The sequence below is a fragment of the Trichosurus vulpecula genome, chromosome 1, assembly GCF_011100635.1.
Source record: "Trichosurus vulpecula isolate mTriVul1 chromosome 1, mTriVul1.pri, whole genome shotgun sequence".
NCBI lineage: Eukaryota > Metazoa > Chordata > Mammalia > Diprotodontia > Phalangeridae > Trichosurus > Trichosurus vulpecula.
This window is the reverse complement of record NC_050573.1, coordinates 103,880,548-103,897,970: the sequence shown is the minus strand read 5'-3', so window position 1 is coordinate 103,897,970 and position 17,423 is coordinate 103,880,548. Positions and strand designations below refer to the sequence as shown.

Genomic DNA, 17,423 nt, shown 5'->3' with positions numbered 1-17,423 from the left:
GGGGAGATAAAACAGCCATACAAATAACTACAATACAACTTCAGTATATGATAGATGACCAATCAATTGTAAGGGAGCCACAGGAGGGAAAGAGCTACTCTGGCTGGTGTCACCAGGGAAAAACTTCCTTGAGGAAGGGTAATTTGAACTTGAACTTGAATTGAAAAACTTTAAGTCTACTATAATTTGAACTGAACCTTTGAGAAACAGCATAGCGTAGGAAAAAAATAACCTGGAACCTCATTGTTCCTTGACTGCTATGCAGCCTTTGACACTGTTGACCACTCTCTTTTTGTTGATACTCTCTTTTCTGTAAGTTTTGGAGACACTGCTCTCTCCTGGTTCTCCTCCTACCTCTCTGACCACTATTCAGTCTTCTTTGCTGGATCCTCATCCAGATCATGCACTCTAATCATAGATATTCCACAGGGTTATGTGTCCTGAGTCTTTCTTTGCCTCCTCTCCTTTCCTCCCCTCCCCAACCCTCCCCATCCCTCCTCTTCCCTCTCCTCACTTTTCTTCTCCTTCTCTATTCCTTCACTTGGTGATCTCATCACAGATTTATTTACCATCTTTATACTGATCTCTGTACTTGCCCAGGGTCACCTGGCCTACGTTCCTGAGGCCAGATTTGAACTTAAGTCCTCCTGATTACAAGACTGGTGCTCTATCCACTGCACCACTTAGCTTGTTGGCTGACTATACTTCAGTTTACTCCTCTGTTATATTTGGATTCCAGACTTGAGGATCTCTATGATTCTTTCTAGTGCTTAATCACAGGATTCTATGATTGAATAGTGATTGTAAAACTAGACGAAGGAGCAGCATAGAGGGCATTCTAGTAAAGGCAAGACAGTCAAGAAACAGAGGCCATGCTTAGGGGACATCTAATTCAGCTTAAGAACAGGGTGATAGGGGAATGGTAATAGATAATGGTAGGAAAGGTAAGCTGAGGACAGATCTCGAAAGGCTTTTAGTGGAAGGTTGAGGCCCTTAGACTTAATCCTCTAGGCAATCTTTTCCACTCCAACAAACATTTATCAAGCGCTGCTATAAGCAAAGTATTGTGCCTACCCTCAAAGAATCTATGTTCCTGACAATCCATAAGTATTTGTTTCTACCATATTGACACCATGACATAGACCTTCAAAAGACTGAGTGTCATAAACTTCCTATAGAATGTGCCCATTCTGAGTCATATAACATTTATCTCTCATTAAGCACAGTTGATGTGGAAGGGTCAGTGAACCTTCCTCCTTCCTCTTCCCCCAGGTCTTTGGTTGGGTCTTTCACTGTTGGAGGTAGAAAAGAACAAGCTAGGGAGCACAGTTGTACTCCCATGTTCTTCCATTCAAACATTAAGCAACCAAATCTTACCCAAGCACCCAATATATCAGTTATTTAACCAAACAGCAGTGTCTTAGAGCAAAGGTGTCATTAGAAGATTTTCTGGCCAAGATAGCCAGGGACTGGCAATCCAGTTAAGTAGAAAGAGTAGGTACCTACTAGTAGGTACCATTGAACTAGTCAGGCAAGTGAGTCAAGATCAATGAAGCCAACTATATGACAGGAAGGAATTGACAGTTACTGTGGGTTTAGGTAGGCAAGTAGGCAGGTACATAGGTATCCAGGAAGGAAGGGAGGGAGGCAGGAAGATAGGTAAAGAGGGCCCAAAGTCCAAGAAGTCAGAGAGACTACAAGAACAACACTAGTGATTAGAATTGATCTCTGATTCTAAGGGAGAAGCTTTTTTTTGTCCCTGTGTTGTATTCTACTTCCTGAGTATGGACAGCACAGGGCCATACACAGTCATCTTTACCATCAACAAATATCTACATTCTTTATCTAAAAGACTATGTTTGAATGTCAGGAATTTGCAGGGGGGTGTCCTGTCTGTTTCAGAGGGAAGTAGTGTTATATAATAGAAAGAGAGGGAGGCTTAGAATCATAGTGATAAGGTCTTCAGAGGTTATCTAGTCCTATTCATGGCTAGGAATGAAGCCCTCCTACAATAATCCCAAGGAGTAGTTAACCATCCTCCATTTGAAGATTTCTAGTGCTAGGTAAATAGTGTGTATGCCCAAAGGGCAACCAAACTGCGCATACTTTTTGATCCAGCAATACCACTACTAGGCATGTATCTCAAAGAGATCATAAAAAAGGACCTACCTGTGCAAAATATCTATAGCAGCTTCTTTTTTGTGGTGGCAAAAAGCTGGAAATTGAGGGTATGCTTATCAATGGGGAATGGCTGAAGAAGTTGTGGTATGTGAATGTAATGGAATACCATTGTGTAATAAGAAATGATGAGCAGAAAAATCTTGGAAGATTTACATGAACTGATGCTGAGTGAAGTGAGCAGAGCATTGTACGCAGTAACGACAACATTGTACGATGATCGATTATGAATGACTTAGCTCTTCTCAGCAAGACAATGATACAAGACAACTATAGAGGACTAATGATGGAAGAGGTGATCCAGATTCAGTTAAAGAACTGACAGACTCTAAATGCAGATCAAAGTATACTATTTTTACTTTCTGTGTTTTTTCCTGTTTTTTTTCCCCTTTTGCTCTGTTTCTTCTTTCACAACTGTCACTAATACGGAAATATGCTTTACATGGTTCCGTATATGAGTATATGTAGGTGTGTGTGTGCATGCACATCTATCTATAAAACCTATGCATATCAAATTGCTTACCATTTTAGGAAGAGAGAAGACGGAGAGGGAGGGAGAAAAATTTGGAACCCCAAATCTTGTAAAAATGAATGCTAAAAATTGTCTTTACATATAATTGGGGAAAATACTATTAAAGAAAAAGAATGGGAGTGTGATTTAATGAAAACAAACAAACAAAAAACCAAAAAAGTCAAAAGACTGGGTTTGAGTCCCAGCTCTGCCATTTATTAGCTATGTTAGCTGGGTCATATTACTCTACCTCTGAGTCTCAGTTCCCTTAATTATAAAATGGGGAGGGGGGGATAATACTTGGACTATTTAGTTTATTGGGTTGTCATAAGACGAGTGCTGTGTAAATCTCAACTATCTCTATTTTCACCGCTGCAGGGATAGAGATACTAGGACTTCCTCCCATCAAACTCTCAAATAGTTTCTCAAATGAATGATGTTTTGTTTAGGTCGTCACTTTTCAAGATAGGGATATTTCCTCCAGAGAATTTCTTTGTTCCCCAAAGCAAAACAAGAGGAACATTGTGAGTCTCCAGTACTTACCGAGCATACACAATGGCTTTCTTGCAAACTTCAGTCTCCCCCTCCATCCTTTGTACCTGCAGCAACATCCTGCAGCCCAGATCCTCAAAGCAAACTCAGCCCCAAAGATGAAAATGGCAAATGTTTCCTGCATCCAAGAACAGAAAGACTTGATTAACTAAAATCCAGTTAGCCAAAACCTACAAGTTGTTTTTTTTTTCATTAAGTGGCACTCGGGTTTGAAGGGCTACCGCCTCAATTTTAATGTCTCTAACAGAATCGTTCAGCTTAGCAAAGCAATTAATTCTTTTTACATGGACTCCTCTGTTTTTGTTTTGTCAGATAATTAAAAAAAATTTTTTAATGTACTCAGAGCCTCCAAATGATAGTTAAATAAACAAATCATCTGATTTGAGAAAAGGAATCAGCACAGACAGTTTCCTAATCTCCGGGTAGTTAAATTAGAAGTCATTAGCAAAACAGTAGCTGTGACATACCACATATGAACAAAGATTGATTTTGATACTCCTCCAGTCTCTCCAGGATGATGCTGAAAATTCCATTTCCTTGTTGCAACTCCAGTGAGGTCCCTTTCAGCTCTCTTTCCCTCTCAATATTCCACTCCACTGGTCCAGATCAATAAATATTTACTGACTATCTACTAGGTGTCAGACCCCTTCTTTCTCCCTACCTGAATTGTGTCTCTCTATTTTCCATTTCCTGTCTTCCTTCTTTCTGCATCTTGCCCTAACAAACAATGCAAAGTAACAGTACAATTTTCTGACTTTTAATAAAGTTTTAAGGTTTGCACAGTGCTTTCTATACCATGTCTCATTCAGAGACCACAAAGGCTGCAGGGTTCTGAGACTGCCTAAGGAAAGAGGAAAGGTCTATGGAAATGGTTCTCTTCTGGAAACACCGCCATTTCTTCCTTTTTAAATTTTTTTTATTTATTTCTTATTTCTTTCTTTCACTTGACTAGCTGTGTCAAGAGGCATATTATATGCTCCTTCTGTCCACACTTTTATCTCTCTAACTTTGGAATAGGCAATCCTCAGTCTCTCTATAACATGACTTCCTTATAGAATTGCACAAAGATAATTTCTACTGAAGCAACTTATAAATCCAGCGTAACTGTAATGTGATGAAGGAACGATATTTTTTGGCTTTTCCCTTGCCAAAAAAAGCCATTATGGATTGGAATGGGCTGCTACCCTGCCCTCTATTATAACCCTGGGCTTATTTCTGACTTCTAGCTACTCTAAGAACATTACCGTATTTCCCCATGTATAAGGTGCACCTTAATTTGGGGGCCTGAAATTTGAAGAAAAATGCATTACATGAAGTTATTGAAACCAAGTTTTATTCATCTGTTCATAGCTTTCAGGCATCTTTTGGGCAAGTCTGGTGCATGTATGCGTGCTTAGTCTATTCTGTTTAATGAACCTGAAGCACCAATTGTGTCTTCCTTTCAAATCAGTAACTTCTTTTTCATCAGCATTTCTTCTTGCCTCACGCTGAACCATCTTTGTGGACACAGGAATTCCAATTGGCCTTTGCTCTTCAATCCATATCTTCAATTCCCTCTCTAAATCAGGCCATTTTGCTGACTTGCCTCTCATGGCCTTCTTCTGCCATAGTGTTTTTAGTAGGGTTTCTTCTTCCCATAGCCAGTCTCAAAGTGTTTTCTCAGTTGGAAGAGGACCAAACTTATGTTCAGCAGCACGAATCCCATTCACTTTTGCAAACTGGATCACTTTTAACTTGAATTCAGCACTGTACGAAAATCTTTTCTGAGCCATTTCTGGGCAGAACGTGGCAAAACGTAACCTAATATACCATTAACAAATGCGAAACAATGAGTGCAAAGACAACAAGGGTGAAAAAGTGGGAAATGCAAATAAAAAAATCTACAACCACTGTATAAGACGCATCCAGTTTTAATACCTCAAATTTTCCGAAAAAAGGTGCATCTTATACATGGGGAAATGCAGTAATATCTGTTTTTTAAGTCCTGAATCTGAACTTCTTACCAGCCTACTTCATCCTGGCATAGCAACAACCCTAAATTCACCAATAGGTAGGTAGCCCACATGTTAACAACAGGTCAGGGTTAGCAGGACCTTTAGCTTACCAATAATAGCAGCCAATCTCCTGAAACAGTCTCGTACTCCTTGAACGTGGTCAGTACTGCCAAGATTAAGCACCCCAGAACGATTAGAAACCTAGAAGGAAGAGAGGAGATATAAGAAATCTGCAACCATTTGCTCCTTAATTCTTATGCTGACCATAGGATGATGATTTAGAGTTGATACAGCCTCCCCCACCCCACCTCTAAGCCTTGAAACCCCTTCCCAAAAAGATTATCCCCACTTAAAAAATAAATTCTACCCTTTCCAGGTAATGTATTGCATTCTCACAATCCACCTAGTCTGGGAGGTTTTCCCAGGGTCTTGCCCAAATGGCTCCTCCTACAATTAAAGACCATTATCCTTGATTGGCCCTGTGGAGCAGCTGAGAAAAGTGATCCTTTCCTTACTGAGAAGGATTTGGTTCAATGGTTAGTGCCAGGAGCTTGATGAGAGACTAGCACAGTGGACATGCAGTGGCTAACTGAAGATCCAATGGGGAGGAGATATGATGAGATGTTAAGGCTCTCTGACCTTCTCCTCTCTGCCTGCCATCTGGTTGACTCTACTCTCTTTCTACCCATCTGTCTTGTTCTGTTATCAGAACGAGGTTTTCCCTTTCATCTTTCTGACTTGAACCTCTAGTTATAGTAGAATTGTTAAGATCAAATGAAGAAATATATGGAAAGTGCTTTGAAAACTTTAAAGTGTTCTCTCTCTCTCTTTTTTCCATAAACACATACACATACATACAAACATACACACACACATACACATATATGTACACATGCATATATACATACATATGTTGACTTTCATAATTCTCATCCACATCATTGATTTAAACAAATTTGACTTGACTTGAGAGCCCAGGACTTTGGGCAGCCAGAATCTAAGAGTTTCCAGAATCTTATAGGCCTTAGAGGGCCTCTTCTAATCTGTCTCCTATACAGCTAATGAATGCCCTCTTTAACACTTCTATCAAGTGATTATCTAGCCTCAGTGGTTGCTGAATTCCATGCCATTCCCTTGTTCATATTACCTTTCTGTTTCTTATTGCCTGAAGGTCTAACTCCTTAGCCAAGCATTCCCAGGGCAGCACATTTCATGTTTTTCTTACCTCTAATTACTAGGTAAAGAGGCACTGTATGGTTAGAGTGCCTAGAACATGTTGGCTGTGTTACCCTGAGCAAGTCACTTAAATACTCAGTACTCTAGACAACTCTGTTAAGACTTCAAATTGCAGAGAAGATGCTGACCTGTGTTGGTAAAGGGAGTTTCCTTATATAGGAGTCCCCTAACCCAATGAAATCTCAGGCCTAGTCACTATCCCTATGTGTATTATTAGAAGGTTCTTCTTTATATTAAACCAAAAATCCATTTTTTCTTGAAACTTTTATGAAATTATGCCTGTAGAGTAAAGCAGAAAAAGTTTAATCTGTTTTCCACATATTTAAAAACTACGATTTTTAAAATATCCACAGTTCCTGCCATCTACTCTGATTTCTATATGTTTTCTCCCATTGGAGTGAAAGCACCTTGAGGATAGGGGGTTGTTTTTGCCTTTCTTTGTATACCCAGAACAGTGTCCAGAATATGCTAAATACTTAATAAATGTTTGTTGATTTAACAATTTCTTTTTTGAGCCTCCTATGGCCTGGCTTCATCTTGGTCTTCTCTGCACAGGCTCCAGCATTCTAACTTCCTGTCTAAAATGCATCACTCAGGACTGGACCCAACGTTTGTATCCCCTGAGTTCATGCTCTCAATTCCAAGTCATCCCAAAATTTTGATCTCTTTGCTTCCAAATCCAACCAGGAAATCTGGTTTCTACCTATGACTTGGTGTTCTTAGCTGATCTGGGCCCTGGGTTCTTCTAACCCTGACGCGGTGGTTCAGGTAAAAGACCTCTGCTACCCTCTGCCTTTAACGTGCAGTGCTACATTCTTAATGGGGGGGAGCAGGAGATGAGTTTCTTGCTGAGGCCTAATGGGCATCCAGAATGGGAGGAAACTTCTCATGGAGCTTCCTTGGATCTCATGGGCTGGCTAATAGAATTAGAATGAATGCATAGAATAAAATGCCAACACCTAGAACCAGCGCTGTCTGTGGCAAGTATCACCATCTGGAACAAAGAACCTATCATGCACCTTCTCTTTAACTTTGTGACTTACAAAGTGATAACCAGAGCAATGAAGTGAGTGGAATCTGAGAGTAAGATGGAGCTTCAGAGGTCATCCAGCTGTTTCCTATACACCCCTGCAGCCTTGGGACAGCTCCCTTCAACATAGCTAGTGGCAGGGAGGGTGGCACCAGGATTGTTACTTGTCCTGTGACGGGGCATTCATTACACTCTAAGAGTTTGACAAGACTGAAAAAGGGACTAAACAACATCAGTAAGAACAGGGCAGTGCATCTTTAGACCACTCTATGTGTTAAGAAGCTTTTCCTTATGTCCAGACTAAATTTGCTTCTCTCTAAATCCCACCTACTGGTCCAAATTTGCCTTCTGGGACTAGGCAGACCAAGCAAATCCTTTCCCATGTGACATTTCTCCACACATAAACACACACACATATGTATGTATGTATGTATGTGTGTATGTATAGAGATAGATGTAAATACATAGATATGAAGAGAGATACACATATAAACATATATACATATCTATATATACATATATTTATACATGTATGTTAATATTTACGTACATGTCATGTGCACATCATCCTCATGTCAGGTTCCATACCCCAAGTTCCATCAACTTATCTAGATAAAGCCTTGTTTCCAGTATGCCTCTTCCCATCCTAGTTGGCTTCCCCTGGAATTTCTTTACTTTATCAATTTTTGGTTCCAGAACTGAATACAAGAGTAACTGTTGTCTGAGCAGAACAGAATACAGAGGCACTATCATCACCTTGGGACATTATGCATCTACTAATGAAGCCTAATGTTATATTATCTGCTTTCCCTTCCATGTCACACTATTGACTCATATTAAGTTTACATTTGTAATACTGTTCTTTGTTTTGGAGTGCTTCCCAGAACTAAGGCAATCAAGTGCCTTTGAGTCTTGCCTTTGTTTCAATCAAGAATCTTTGATTGAATGGGGAAGCTTTGATGACCTGGAAGTCACTGGAAGGACTAGGTTACACACACATACGCACACACACATACACACACACACACATACACATATATACATATATACACATACATACACATAAATATACATACACATATACATATATACACATATACACATAAATATACATACACATATATACACACATATATGTATGTATGTATATGTATGTGTGTGTATATATATGTGTGTGTGTGTGTGTGTGTGTGTGTGTGTGTGTGTATAGCATTTTGCCTGGGGCTCACTTATTGGAAGAGTGTCATGTGGAGACACTGGGTAACCATTAAGGAGCCCCTGGCTTTGAAAACCCAGATATTGGTGCCTCTCTCTCTGGTAACTATGTATGTTTAGCTTTGGTCAGAGAGCTAGAAGCCTGTCTGTTGATTTGTGGTTTTTACTCTGTTTATATTGTCTCTGTTTGTAATTTCTGTTTGTATTTGTTCTGAAGTTCAGGGTGCTGTCTTTTTCCCCTGAACTAAGTGAACAATATATGTATGTTTAATTAAAGTGAGATTATTAACCCCTTAAAGTTGCTTTCCTTAGAAAAGCAGATCAAAGAACCTATGCTAGCAGCCCTCCAGTGTGCTGGTGTTATTGGCCTTACACAGCCACAGTAGTGGCAAGTAGCATTGTTGTTACAACATTCCATTAAAATCCAAAGAGTATTTTCATTCATCTGTTATCTTGCTATGTCTCCCTTGTCCTATATTGGGAGAGTTGCTTTTTTTTTTTAAACTCAAGCATAGGATTTTATATTTTCCATATTCAAGTTCATCCAATTAGACCTACCTTTTCCTCTAGATAATTGAGAGAATTGTGGATCCTGAGCTGGTTACCCATGATATCTTTCTTTCCCATAAATTTTATAAGTATGCTATGTGTGCCTTTGATTCAAGTCAATGATTGAAATGTGCAGAAAAGAATCAAGGGCAAATTCCATGAGCACTCCATTAGAGGTCTTCCTCCAACTTGACAGTGACCAATTAATGACTATCTTTTGGGTCCATTCATTCACCCAGATCCAGATCTACATAATCATACCATCATATAGCCTACATCTAATCCATGGCAGCTTTGTCAAAAGCTTTGTCGAATTCCAGGCATGTTATATCCACAGTACTCCCCTAATAATTATACTCCCCTGTTGCCTATTGCCTAAAATTCAAACTTCTAAGGCAGGCATTCAAAGCCCTCTCCAATGTGCTGCCACCTTACCTTTCTAATCTTATTTCATATATTCCTATCCATGTGTCCTATACCACAATCCAATTGACTTATCACTGTCCTCCAAACACATCTTGAATTATCATGCCTACATACTTTGGTTCATATTGTTTCCTTCTCTCAGAATACCTTGCTCTCAGCCTCCCAATGCTTCTGCCCATTTCAATCCTACCCATTCTACAAGGACCAATTCAGATTCCATCCCTTCCATGCAACCTTCACTGATTCTCCAAAATGAGTAATGATTTTCTCTCTAGGACTTCACAAAACCTTTGGCTTAAGCATTTCTGATGTACTTACTGTATATTATGTTTCTTTGTGTATATGTCATATTATACTGTCAGACTGTATATACCAAGAAAACAAAAAATGTTAGCTCATTTAATCTTTACAGCTACTCTAGGACCAAACACAAAACAAGCACCTAACGAATATTCTTGGGAAACATCTTTCCCCATTCTGCTGAAATTTCACCATTCGAAATTCATTCCTTTGTGTAAACAATATATTTTCCCCTCTGGTTGTCTTTAAAAATGCAAATAGCCAGGAAAAGTAATACATACAATAAATCCTTACTAAACTAGCTTAGTAGATAGCTTTTTTCTCAGACAGAAGGAACCTGAACAGCAAAACTTGGTGAAAAGGACATAGGACTTGGAATCAGAAAAACTGGGTCTAAGTCCCAGATAACCATCCACTTACTATCCATGTGACTTACGGGCCAATTGCTTGAACTATCTCAGTGTCCTTATCTGCAAAATAAAGATAACGATACTTGCCCTGTTGTCGGGCAGTCCAAGAGGAAATTTAAATACTTCAGGGGTTCTTGGAATCTATGCACTTTGTTTTAAATGCATTCTAGTAAGTATATTTCAGTAAAATTGGTTTCCTTTGCAATCCCATGCATTCTATTTTATTTTCTGCATTCAAAACCATTACTATGAAATACTCTGACCATAGGCTTCAGCAGATGTCCATAGGGGCGAGGGACCTATGACACACAAAAAAGGTGAAAAGCCTCTGGATCCTGAACATATTCTATGTTTGAAGACCCTTTCCAGGTCTGGTATTCCATGGTCTATGGTGTCTTCCATCTCTAAAATTCCATGTTCTACATTCTAATAATTTGTGTTCTCCGGCTCTTTCCAACTCTAAAATTGAAATAATCACATGATAATTTGGTTCATTATCTCCCTCTGTTGCTGTGGACAACAAGGGAACAGATAATCAAATGCCATGTACCTCGCTCTCCCATCTAGATGGAATGCTGTGAATTTGTCTTTAGCCAGAAGGGGGAAGCAAAACTCTGCATGCAGTATTTCTCAAGCTCAGGAGCCATCTAATCCATTCCCCTTATTTTCCTCTCCGACAACAAATTCCATCCCCTCCCCAAAATAATTTTAATTCCTAAGCAACCCCCAGAGTTTACTTTATGAGATTGGACAAACAATGATAAAATGATGATACTTCCTTCTAAGACATTCATCTAAAATGCTAAAATCATCAAGAAAGTCCTCTCAGCATAGAAAGAGGCATGAGAGAAAGTGGGGAGGGGGGAGTTCTTGGGTTTCTTCCACATCTTAATTCACTGCTAAAATATGCACAATTTTTGTAAGTTTTTTTTGAGATGTCACCTTGTCAGCTGATGTCATTCCTACATGTTTAAAGTGGGTGACCCCTCCTGTGACAGAGTCATCCACTTCCTTTCCTTCTTTCTGTTTTTTTTTTTTCTGGCACTGATGATTCTTTCTTGGCTTTCTTTGTACTATTCATTCTCTATAGTGCTCTCCCCCACCCCTCCCCTTCCCTTCCATCCTTTCTCTCTCCTTATTCAGCCTTGTCTTCTCCCTCCTTGGGCCTTTTAGCTCTTTCTTCTTCCCAGGAGCTATTGATGAAAGCAAGCATAATATTGTGGCTCAGAACCTTTTGAGGGAGAATGGTAGCCCTACCTAGGGCAAAGAAGCAAGGGCTTTGCTCCAAGGCAAATAATTTAGAAGGCGTTAACAGCACCTTTCTGGGTGTACTTCCTCTCCAAGGCAATTTCAGCCACAGATGATCTCATCCCCCAAGCCTTTCATCTTGTCAGCTATTCCAAGCAGTCATGGTAGGCTTTCCCCTTCCCCCATTGGTACCCATTAGCATCCCTGCTCCCTCACCCAGTACCAGGCAGCTTCCCTAGCAACAGACAGCATCTTCCTCTTCAGCCCATCTTATCCACTGGTGTTCCTATGCCCAGCTCCTCCCCTAGCAACAGCAGAATGGTTCTTCCCCTCCTCCTGAAATCACATGAGGTGTCCCACAGTGTGCTGCTTCTCCTCCAGACCACACCCCAGAAGAATCTCTCCTATTCCCTCTTTTCATTGCAACTTGCCTCAGATGGAAATTTTTCTAGTTATGGCTCAGGGGAGTACCAGTTTAAGTAATAGCTAGCTAATAGCTAATAATGCCTAGCATTTATATAGTGCTTTGATCCTTAAGGGGTAGTTTAGGTTACATGTCTTTTAGGATCCTGGGCTTCTCTTTAAAAATTTTGCCAGGAAATACCAAAAGTACTTTGGTAGATGGTCTTTATTTTTTTATAATCTTTTTATATACTTTTGGGGGTGAGGTGAGGCAATCAGGGTTATGTGACTTGCCCAGGGTCACGCAGCTAATAAGTGTCTGAGGCTGGACGTGGACTCATATCCTCCTGACTCCAGGTCCAGTGCTCTATCCTCTGTGCCACTTAGCTGCCCCTAGTATGTGTACTTTAATAGAAAATGTACTAGGCTTAGAGTAAAAAGATCTAATGGCTTCTAGTATTTACTGTACCACTACCTGGCCATGTGACCTGGCAGGGAAAAATTACCTCTTCAGGTTTCAGTTCCTTTACCTATGAAAGGAAAGTCTGAATGAGTCTGCCTTGTAGGATCATAAACTTAGACCTAGATAGTACTTTAAAGGTCATCTAGTCCCACCTCTTGTTTTATAAAGAAAGAACCTAGGCCTATATAGGGGGAATAATGCTTAAGTTCACACATATAGTTCCTGTCGGAGCCAGGATTGGAATCCAGGTGAACTCTATCTAAATCTAGTTCACTGTACAATTTTGCTTCCCATCTGGGAGATCTCTCCCAGTTCTAACATTCTATGACTCACCAGGATTTTCCAATCACTTTCTAAGGGCAGCTAGGTAGAGCACGAGGCCTGGAGTCTTCCTGAGTGCCAATCTGGCCTCAAATACTTACTAGCTGTGTAACCCTGGGTAAATCACTGCACCCTGTTTGCCTCAGTTTCCTCATCTGGAAAATGAGCTGGAGAAGGAAATGGTAAACCACTCCAGTATCTTTGCCAAGAAAACCCAAATGAAGTCATGAAGAGGTAGCCATAACTGAAAATGACTGAACAGCCATAACAATTACTTTCTAAACGAGATAGTCAAAACTCAAGTCTCATCCTCCACATCTACCACCTTTTCCAGCTTCCAGAAAGAAATGTAAAAGATATAATCAACAGAAAGGAAATGAGATGTGTAGATGTATCTATATCTAGATATATTTATGTTCTGTCTGTCTCTATCTTTTGTCTGTTTGTCTCTCCCCTTTCCCTTCCTTCTCCCTCTCTCCTGCTGCCCCATCTCTTCCATCCTCCCTGCCCCCTTCAGAGTTCTCATCTCTTCTGTGACTGGCTAACTCAACTGCCAGTGAGCATCAGACCTGTCAGTCACAATAGAACTAGCATTTAAAAACTTTCCTGGCTAGCGTGATGTTGAATGGCAGCTCAGCCAGCTAGTAATTTTGGTGGAAGGGAGAAGGTGAAGGACTCTTCTCTCTTTACACTAAACTCCAATTTGGGAATAATTTGCCCAGAAACAAACTGCTTTATTATGGTAAGATTAATAGAATCACAGAAGGGAGCATTCAGAAGGTGGCTAGGAAGACCACCCCTTCAGTAGCCCCTTTGGGAGATTTATCTCTCTACAACACTCTTAAGAAGTGATCCTCTTTTCTCCACTTAAACACCTTGAGTGCTAAGGAAGTTATTACTTACTGAGGAAGCCCTTTCTACTTTTGAAGCTCTAGTTATTTAAAAGGAACAGATTCCCTCCACCACCTCCCATGTTGGCTTTTTGTTCTGCCACCCTGTGGTTTTTACTGGTCTTTGTTCTCTCTTTGGGGGTAAAAGAATAAAAAGTCTGATCCATCTTTTCCGCGTCATCTTATACATTTGATGAAAGTTAATGTATCTCCAACTCTCTACCAATTTATTTCTATACTAAACACCAGTAGTATTTTCAGTCCTCATATGTCATGGTCTCCACTCCACTCATCACAATTAGCCTTGTCGGGGCACCTTTCAGATCATCAATAGAATAAGGCAGAATAAGAGTGGTTCTTTCACCTCTCATTCTGGACATGATCCTTTTTAACGTAACTGAAAATCACATTAGTTTTGAGGCATGTGATATCATTCCTGAATCATGCTCAGCTTGTGGTCCACTAAAACCCCCAGGTCTTTTTAACATGAAATTATTTCTAATCATATATGACCCATCCTGCACTTAAATAATATCCTGCATCAAAATACAGGATCTTATACTTAATTCTCATTAAATTTCGATGGAAGCTTGTGCCTTGTAACTATTTCTGAGTCTGGATAAATACAAAATATCGGCATCCAGTCTTGTTCTTCAGTAAGCTGGCAGGGATTTGATGGGATTTTCTAAGTCTGTTCTTCTCTCCCTTGTTTTACAATACAGGATCAGAAACAAACCTGGCAGCAATGATATAGTGTTTGCCAACCTGCCATCTCTCTCTTTCATCCCTCCTCTTCCAATGCAAAAACCAGCACAATTTTCCATGAGCATAGCTGTAGACACTGGCTCTTATTTTCAAGGAAGGTATTCCATAGGCAGAGACTTAAAGGTAGCAGCAAGCGACACAAGAGAATCTGTCTGCTTGCTGAACAGAACACTCACTTCTGTCTGAGTCCCTGACCCTACATACCAAAGAATAACTACTGAGGAATGGTGCCTCATTTCCAAATACTTTTTCTTTTCCCTGCCAACCTGCCCTAAAACTCTTGGATTTATGAAGTAGAATCCTAGAAATTTAGAACTGGAAGGGACCTTAGAGCAACTATAATAGATAGATTTGTATGTTTATTTAGTAGAAGGAATTTGCACCCTGGGAGTTTTCTACACCAATAAAATTACAGTTTTGTACACACACAAACATACACATATGCATATGTTTATAAGATCTTCCCAGTCTTCACAATCTCTGCAAAGTTCTGCAATGTGTAAGTCTTTCCTTTTCCTTTTTCCATTTCCTTTCCTTTCCTTCCCTTCCCTCTCTTCTCCTGTCCTCTTCCTTCCCTCTTTCCATCCTTACCTTTCCTTTACTTTTCTCCTCCTTCTTTCCTTCCTTCCTTCCTTTCAACCTTTTATCCATCTCCCTCTCCCTCCAGGTGCTCCCGGAAATAAAAGCCTATTTTTGGAATTCCAGTTCCATCAATATTCTGTGCCTATAAGGCCTGAAACACTACACTTTCTAAAGAACTGAGATTGAGGGTCATCCAAAAGGACAATGGAGATGACCTGATGGCCACTAGGAAGACAGAGTGAATTAGGAAGAATTAGGGACAGCAGAACAAATACTGTTATCAACAAAGATATGCTAAAAGAAGATGTGCTGATCAGCTGTGCTCTTATAGGTATCTCTGCAATGTCTAGAGAATTTAAGGAAAGCTCCCAGCACATTATATGTGTCCTCTGTGATGAGTTTGTGGGAGGAAATGGGTGAGCCTCAAATAGCATGGGCAAGAGTGGCTGGGTTGTGACCTGCATTACATGGATGAGATCGTAGATCCATTGGAAGACAGGAATGTGTATGTATGTATGTATAAGGAATCCAAACCCTAACTGAAGTATGAATTATATGTATAATATATACAGATATATGTAATGTATATATACACATACATATTATATATATATATATATATATATATATATACATATATATATGTATACACACACAAACACAAGGAATCCAAACCCTGAGGTATGAATTCCCTTCTACAGCCATTCCAACAGGAGAGCTCTCTGAGATGAAGATTTTCCTCATCCCTTAAAGAAAAAAATACTGAGCCAGTAGGAGAGAGACAAATTCATCAGAATGTCCTGTAGATATCTTAAATTCAACATGTTCAAAATGGAACTCATCCTTCCCTCCAAATCCTCCCCACTTCTGAACTTCCCTATTACAGGGAAAATTTCCCTATTTCAGGCCCTTATCACCACATTCTTGGACTACTGCAATCATCTACTGGATGGGTTTGCCTGCCTCAGTCTCTCCTCCATTCAGCTGCCAAGTGATTTACCTAAAGCACAAGTCTGACCATGCCACCTCCCTACTCAGTAAACTCCATTGGTTCCTCACCACCTATAGGATCAAATATAAAATCCTAGAACTCCTCCCCAACCCTACATGTACATCTTCTTATACTTTATGACCACAGACTCCACAGACTCTTCAGTTCCTCAAAATACTCCATCTTCTGATTCCCCATATTTTCATTGGCTGTTCCCCATGCCTGGAATCTTTTCCTTCCTCATCTCTACCTCCACAACTTCCCAGCTTTCTTCAAGTTATAGTAAAAAATCCCGCCTTCTACATGAATCCTTTCCCAATCCTTCTAGTGTCTTCCCTTTGCTGACTATTTCCTATGTATCTTGTATATATTTCATTTGCACATCGTTGTTTGCACAGCATCTCTCCCATTAGATTGTGAGCTCCTTGCGGGCAGGAAATGTCTTTTGTTTTTCTTTGTATCCCCAGCACTTAGCAAGGTGCCTGGAAAATATAGCAGTCACTTAACAAATGCTCATTGATTGACTGACTTTCTCTTCCTGTCTGCTGAGTGTGAGGGAACTGTGAGAGGCTGTCTCTTGGATGCCTCATGGAGGATACAAGGGTCTCTCCCCATCTTGGTATCTATGGTGACTGTTCATACATGGCAGTTAAGAGCATTTCCTCATCTGGTTGAGCTTGAGTCAAGGTCTCAGGGACTTTGATGTTTCTTCTGATCCAAGTTGAAGAGGGTGTTTCCCATTACAAACTCTTTTAATGGGAGGGTGATCGTGACTTCAGCTGAAAAAAGGAAGTTCAGAGGAGGGGCTGTTCTGGTTTGGATGTGAATTTAGAGTGCTAATGGAACAACCGGGTGGAGATGTCCTGAAGGTTGTGGGTCTTAGGGTACTGCAGCTCAGCTGAGATTTTAGGACTGTCTATAAAGATTTTAGAATTAGAATAGAGATGATAATTGGACTCAAGGAAGCTGATTAGACCAGCTAGAGTGGGCTTGGAGGCTTGTAGAGGGAGAAGAGGACCCAGGATAGAGCCTTGGGGGACAACCCCTCATAAAGGTCAAGGAGCTGATGAGAAAGACAGACAGGAGAAAGACAGACAGAAAGGAGACAGGAGTGTCAAGTCAAAGGAATATTGAAGAAGAGAGGGTAATCAAGGTGCCAAAGGATATAGAGAAGTCAAGAAGAATTAGTATTAATCAAAGGCACTTGGACTTAGAAATGAAAAGAGATCATTAGAAACCATGGATAGGGTAGTGTCAATAGAGAGGAGGGAATTGGAAAAAAAGATTGTAAGGAGTTAAAAACTAAAAAGACAATGATAAATTGGAGTTAATGAAAGGAGACTTTTGTTTTTAGAAGTTT

At 40.1% G+C, this 17,423-nt stretch overlaps 1 protein-coding gene across 1 annotated transcript in view; it reads right to left on the bottom strand.

The window, feature by feature from the left end:
* The window catches only part of KCNQ3 (potassium voltage-gated channel subfamily Q member 3), a 150,799-nt gene that overhangs the window by 90,027 nt on the left and 43,349 nt on the right, over positions 1-17,423 (bottom strand). Inside the window, exons 3-4 of the mRNA XM_036741674.1 lie at positions 5,346-5,436; positions 3,233-3,359 (exon numbers count right to left, since the gene is read on the bottom strand). Of these exons, the coding sequence (XP_036597569.1) occupies positions 3,233-3,359; positions 5,346-5,436 (218 nt within the window). The remainder of the gene's footprint in view (positions 1-3,232; positions 3,360-5,345; positions 5,437-17,423) is intronic.